The sequence below is a fragment of the Dreissena polymorpha genome, chromosome 10 (genome assembly GCF_020536995.1).
Source record: "Dreissena polymorpha isolate Duluth1 chromosome 10, UMN_Dpol_1.0, whole genome shotgun sequence".
NCBI lineage: Eukaryota > Metazoa > Mollusca > Bivalvia > Myida > Dreissenidae > Dreissena > Dreissena polymorpha.
The window spans coordinates 29,771,581-29,777,923 of NC_068364.1; the positions used below are offsets into that span (position 1 = coordinate 29,771,581).

Below are 6,343 nucleotides of genomic sequence, written 5' to 3' on the forward strand. Positions count from 1 at the left end.
CAAACACACTTCGTGTGTTGTGTATGTTTATTTAAAAAAAATGTACATACGTGGTTTAAAAGCACAATTTTTACACATTTAAGAGGTAATCGCTCACATTTATGTCTAATTAATGATAATTTTATGCATTAGCAAAGATTTAACGAGAAAAACTGAAGTTTAAGTTGAACTCAATTTGCTATAGGAAAACGACGGTAGCCGTTTAGACGTAAGCGGGGTAGCTTACGTCTAATTTTTTGGACTAGGTTTTCCAGGGGAAACAACTAAAAAAGTAATGCAAACGGATTTAAATGGCTCATGCACGAAAGTTTATAATATAGCAACAACACATGATTTAGCTATAGAATTAGAATGCGAAAGATTTTTTTTAACTATTACTCGAAGATTCCTTAACTAAATAAAATATCAATACAAGTTAAAACTTTGAGTTTGACCTACTTAGCAATCAATGGTCAAAACAACCTCGAAATAGCTTTTTCTTCATGTCAACAATACAATTGTTGAGTTAATGTTGACGTAATACTAATAATGATAATACTATCCATATTCTCTACCTTGAATATTCATCATATTAAAATATCCAATAAATGTAGTATATTTCTTTTCACGCTTACAATTCAAGATGGCTTACAATCGGTTTTGCTTGGGCATGCGCATTGCAAGCCTATTTGGTTTGGTCCCGCCTTTTTCTCCATATATGGTCATTTGAGCTTGTGGACGGCCGTGGACCATCCACCTACAGTTAGACATACTGGAGCAGTGTGAACAGCATAACGATGAAAAAATAAAACTGTTCTGTGAGGACCATAGTCAACTCTGTTGTCACATTTGCGTGGCACTCAATCACAGGTAAGTTATATTTAAAAAAATATTTGGTTTCTTGTGGTTAGTTCATAAAAGTATGTTTTTTTATCCACATGGAACATCGTGAAGAACGGTTCTTGAGACATGGATGTACTTCTTTAATAAAGGTCGGTGTATTTTACAAGTACAAGTGTATTTACCGTTCCAATTTCAAATATGGCTGTCTACATAATGTAGCACACCCTATGGTTTAAAATCTCTGCCGTAGTGGGTTACATTATCCGTCCAATGTTGTCAACAGGTTTATATTGATTTAAGTGTCGGCTCACTGCGTTATAAATGATTAGGTTCTATATGCTTGAATGTTTACATTTCCCGAGTACTGCCTTAAGTTGATGGTAGAGAGCAGGACTACAAATCTGAGGATCGCGGGTTTGATCCCTGGCCAGGCCAAATAACTTGAATGAATTATGACAGTTACAAGTTAAAAGCATACGTATGTGACCAGCTATCGAAGGAAAGGTGTGAGTTTTTTAACTGACCGATGTGAAATGACTTAAATACTGTTTAACATGACATAAAAATCCAACCAATCAAACAAATCTGATTCGGAATCCATATAATTAGAAGTTAAAAATTCCATAAATGTGTGTGACCAACGTCATATTAATTTCCCCCAACCAAATTATTATATTATTATGAACTATGCCCAGCGAAGCAGGAATGGGCTTTACCTTTAATCCATTTTATATGAGCAAATAAATGATACATACCAAATGTTTAATGATATATATACCAGTACTATCATTTGGAAGTGCTAAATTTGCCATGTTTATGCTGCCACAAAGTAAGAGACATTCAGCATTCCACTAGTCCGTCCGTACAGGCAAACGCACGTACATCCCGAAGTTTGTGTAATCACCTCTCGTTAATGCTGTAACAAAACTAATATTTTTTATTCTCATTCTCGCCCGCAACTGTAAAAAAAACAAACACGTTGTTTTTTTATATTTCATACAAAACTTGGCTATAGACAATTTTAAAATCGAAAACGGCGACCTTTGGACTCTAAAACTTAGTGTTCGGTTTCCGCACATGGAATCATCACTTTAAATCTTGCATAATTGCTTATTGCACCACCCTTAAAAGGTGGGTTTAAACTCCTCGTTACGACCATGTGTCTGCCAATATTACCTGGATACGAAAAATACGCGTTAGGGCGTACTTTTTAGGGGTACTTTTTAGTATTTTTGGTACCCCGGATACTTTTAAGTATAACCTGAGCCGACAATTACTTATCAAGCGTTATTGACCATCCGCAATTCTAATGAAGTTTTAATGTGCACTTTTAAAAGTATGAATGCACTGCCATGACAATACATTAAACTTCATAATTTGGCGAAGTGTTAAGCTGTAGATAATAATTATTATTATTATAACGACAACAACAATAATAATAATAATGATAATAATAATAATAATACAACCGCAAATCCGCCACATTTTGGGGGTCGAATTCCGGATGGAAATCTTGAATTAATTTTTTTCCTGCCTGACTTCTGGGTAGATTTCGGTCAATAATGCAAAGCTGGATGACCATAATTTGTATATTACGATAAAGGAAGGAATTGCAACAGCAACACATTTTGTGGTATTATAGGTCTATTGTAACTTGTATAAATTTCATAAAAAATATTATGGTTTGTGTCGAAGCAAGTCATTTTTAACTTACTGGGGAGGGAAATTGTTGTAACAAATCGAGTTTATTTAAATTTTGATACAATAATATTGGACATTGGTAAAATTAAGCCCACATCATCTCTAATAATTGAAAAACGCGGGCAATTATATGCTACTGTATTTGATTTCCTGAGATCTTTGGAATAATCTTTCTTTAGTTGTTTTTACTAGTAATTAGTGATTACTGGTTCATTTTCTTGGTAATTAATTTTACTTAGCATGCTTTTCATCAGAACAGAACAGAATCGTTTATTCAGACTTAAGCATGTCAAGCATATTGTCCTTTACAAACGTATATAATAACAGCATGAAATAAATAGAAAATATAGTCATTTCGAAGAAAGATCAATTTACAATATAAGAAGTAAACATGTTATCGTGTTTTCGTGAGAAGGTTCTTGCATAATTTCAAACGTAGTTTAATAATTGCAACACTCATTATATTATTCTGCAACAAATTTCACAAGTGAACAAAAAAAAAATTCTCAAACTTCATAGGGGAGATATTACTCGTTTTTTTATGCGTTCAAACCATTGAGTCGTTTAAACATAAAAAATACATTAATATGAAGTCATACGATGTGCATATATAACAGCATAAATCCAACTTTACATTTGAATATTATTTGCATTCGTAGTAAAATGAAATTTATGAAGATGGGATTAAAATGCTGATAACTTTAAAGCTGTTTGAACTGAAAATAATACCTCAAAATTGTGTACACTTACTTGTAGTTAAGTATGGTATTAGTGTTAGTATTGGTATTAATCTACACTATACACTAGTCAATTTAATTGTATCATTCCCCAGCGTCGACCATCTATGCGAAAAAAAGTATAGATGATCCAGGGGTATGTATGCGAAAAAATTAATTTCGTAACAATTATACAATACATTAAATAGTTGATAAACAAATAAAAATACAAACAGCACAAAACATACACAAACGTGATCAAGGGGTATGTATGCGCCAAAATAATTTCGTAACAATTAAACAATACATTAAATATTTGAACCAAATAAAAAGACAAACTGCACAAAAAATACACAATATAAATATAAAGAAGTGAAACTCCAGCTGCTGGAACAAAAAAATACACAAACATGATCTAGGGATATGTATGTGTCACAATTGTTTTCGTAACAATTATACAATACATTTAATATTAGAAAAGCAAATAAAAAGACAAACAGCAAAAACATACATTAACATAAATATTCAACAAGAACAAGACTTGGGTGTATGAAAGCTTTGGGTGTTGTGTTGTAAGTCACCGATTTGATCATTTTAAACTGTATACATTAACGTTTCTTTTAATTGGAAGGCTTTTTGGCAGTATGTTGCTAACTTTTTTAAAGTAGTTTTATTTTTGCTTTGCATTTTTAGTACATATTTATTTTATCATCAACAATTATTTATTACTTGATTTTATAAATGTATGAAATTATTAAGCATGAGCTTGTATTTTAGATCATGCAGTAAAATCAGCCTTATTGAAGAGATCAACAATTATTCAACGGCAGACGCCCATGAGCTCTCATCAAAAATTCAGAAAATACAAGAAGAGTTAGAAAAAGTGAAAGACAAAGCAAAATGCACTCTTCAGTCGCTTGAGATGAAGTGCCAGCAAATAAAGAAAGAGATAGACTCAGTGCGTAAGAAAATCAACAAAGAATTAGATCGGCTAGAGAGAGCAACAATGCAACAAGTGGATAAATTGATTTCAAGCTGTACGATAAATATTACTAAAGAAAGAGATAAGTGTGACAGCATTCAAGAAAATATGCAATGTCTCAGTAAAGTGGTCAATGAAGTTTGCAACAAGAGCAGTAAACTTCTTTTTATAGCTTTAGAAAAATATCAACAGCAGATAAAGGACTCTGAATTATTTCTAAAAGAGTCGAAAGTGACTCATGAATACGATATACAATTCGCACTCAGTAACGACATTGAGAAGTATTTATTCCAAATGACAGGTCTGGGGAAAGTTGTATATCCAAATAAGGTTATTTCGCTTCAGAAAAAGTCAGAGTATAGCGTTACAATGTCGACTGAATCGTCTGAATGCTGTACTTATGCAATATGTGAGCTGCCTACCGGTGAGACGCTTGTACTAGATTATAGAAATAAAAAGGTGAAACTGTTAGACACGAAATACCAGTTTTTGAGCACTTGTGAAGTGTCTTACTATTCATATGACATGTGTCTGATATCTCCGAGTGAGGTGGTTGTTACAACAAATGGGAAAAGCGGTGATGGCGGTCTACAGATAATATCTGTCAGCAATGAGAGGTTGGAGAAGGGAAGTAAGCTTCAGCTGCCACATAAGTGTGTTGGTATTTCCCACCATGAAGATGCTCTGTATGTAACTTCCGGTTGTGCTTTGTATCAATACACTCTGACTGGAACAGTAGTAAAGAAACTGTACGAGGACACAACGGGAGATAATACAGGTAGTGGATACATTCTTTCTTTTTAGTAATAACGGTTCTAGGTTATAAACAAACAAATATTCATAATCTTCCAAGAAGGCCATTAAACTTTATTAATTTTGCATATTTCATATTTTAATTTGTGTTCCAAATTGTATACTCACATGTAACATCGACACAAAAAAATTATGAATAATTTGTTTGCAACGAAAGCGCACTACAAAGAATAAGGATTTTTTAACGTGTTATAAAGTTTTGGGGTTAAATTTTACATAATTGTCATGATTTTTTCTGTTGTTTGAATATTTACTGTTTTCCATGGAGTTAATGATGCCATTCAAAGTATAGCCATACAAAATAACCTCGTTTGTTGCTTTTCACTCCTGTAATTGAATTGTCAAATTTTGTCTCGGTGGTAATGCTTGTAATGAACGAAAATCATAAACGATTATAAAGTAATTTGAGAAACACATTACATTGCATACAAATACTTTTTTATCGAATCTCTGTAGTGTACTCGTGTGCTGTGAACCTAAACGGTGACAAAATCTATGTCACCAACATGGCCGATCACAACCTCCTCACGCTGGATAAGGATGGAAACGTCATCTCCACCTTTACTGACATTGTCTTAAAAGGCCCACGGGGTGTACATGTGACAACTCTTGGACAAGTGCTCGTTTGTGGCGAAACAGGAAACGCAATTATACAGGTTGACATAGATGGGAAGAAGAAGCTAGCCACACTGGCTAACAACAAGGATGTAATCAATAACCCGCGTTCAGTGTTCTATAGCAGCAGCACTGATTCAGTGATCGTAGGTTTAGCAAGCAATTATAACATAATGGTTTTTAAAGTAACCGAGGCAGAAACAAAATAAACCATGATCTAGAACGATAAAAACAATCATCTGAGGATTTATTCGATATTTGAGTAACCAAGTTAATTTTCAGTTCAGCAAAACATATAGTGCATTTATAATGTATATTTTGTGGTGTAAATATCCTTTAAAATTACAAATCAACGACTTGTGTAAACATATGAATTGCAAAACAATATGCAAGTGGGTTTACCTAAATTTTATGATTGAATTAAAAATATACATTTGTATATTAAATTTCATACGTGCACGTACTGAAATGATTTTTTGAGACATTCAAAAGTTTAACAGTGTCGTTTGTATTTTAAAATGTTTAGCAGATTAAAAACCATTTACGTGTATATTCAATCGCGACACGTTGACAAAATGACATGTAGCACCTGAAGTTAACTAATCTGTACACGTTTTACCAAAGTTGCAAACAAAATGTAGTAAAAGTTGCGAACAGAAGACTGCGAAGGGAGGAAACACCCATGCACGCACAA

General features: G+C 33.1%; 1 protein-coding gene across 1 annotated transcript; it reads left to right on the forward strand.

The window, feature by feature from the left end:
- LOC127847827 (uncharacterized) lies at positions 1-6,100 on the forward strand. The gene is made up of 4 exons (XM_052380028.1): positions 1-85; positions 623-849; positions 4,017-4,999; positions 5,491-6,100. Exons 3-4 carry the CDS (start codon positions 4,162-4,164, stop codon positions 5,856-5,858), a joined length of 1,206 nt encoding a protein of 401 aa, XP_052235988.1. The 5' UTR covers positions 1-85; positions 623-849; positions 4,017-4,161; the 3' UTR covers positions 5,859-6,100.
- Positions 6,101-6,343: the final 243 nt, after the last annotated feature.

Coding starts and splice junctions, on each gene's coding strand:
- LOC127847827 (XM_052380028.1), top strand. CDS start 4,162: ATGAAGTGCCAGCAAATAAAGAAAGAGATAGACTCAGTGCGTAAGAAA. Junction 5,000..5,490: donor CACAACGGGAGATAATACAG/GTAGTGGATACA, acceptor GAATCTCTGTAG/TGTACTCGTGTGCTGTGAAC.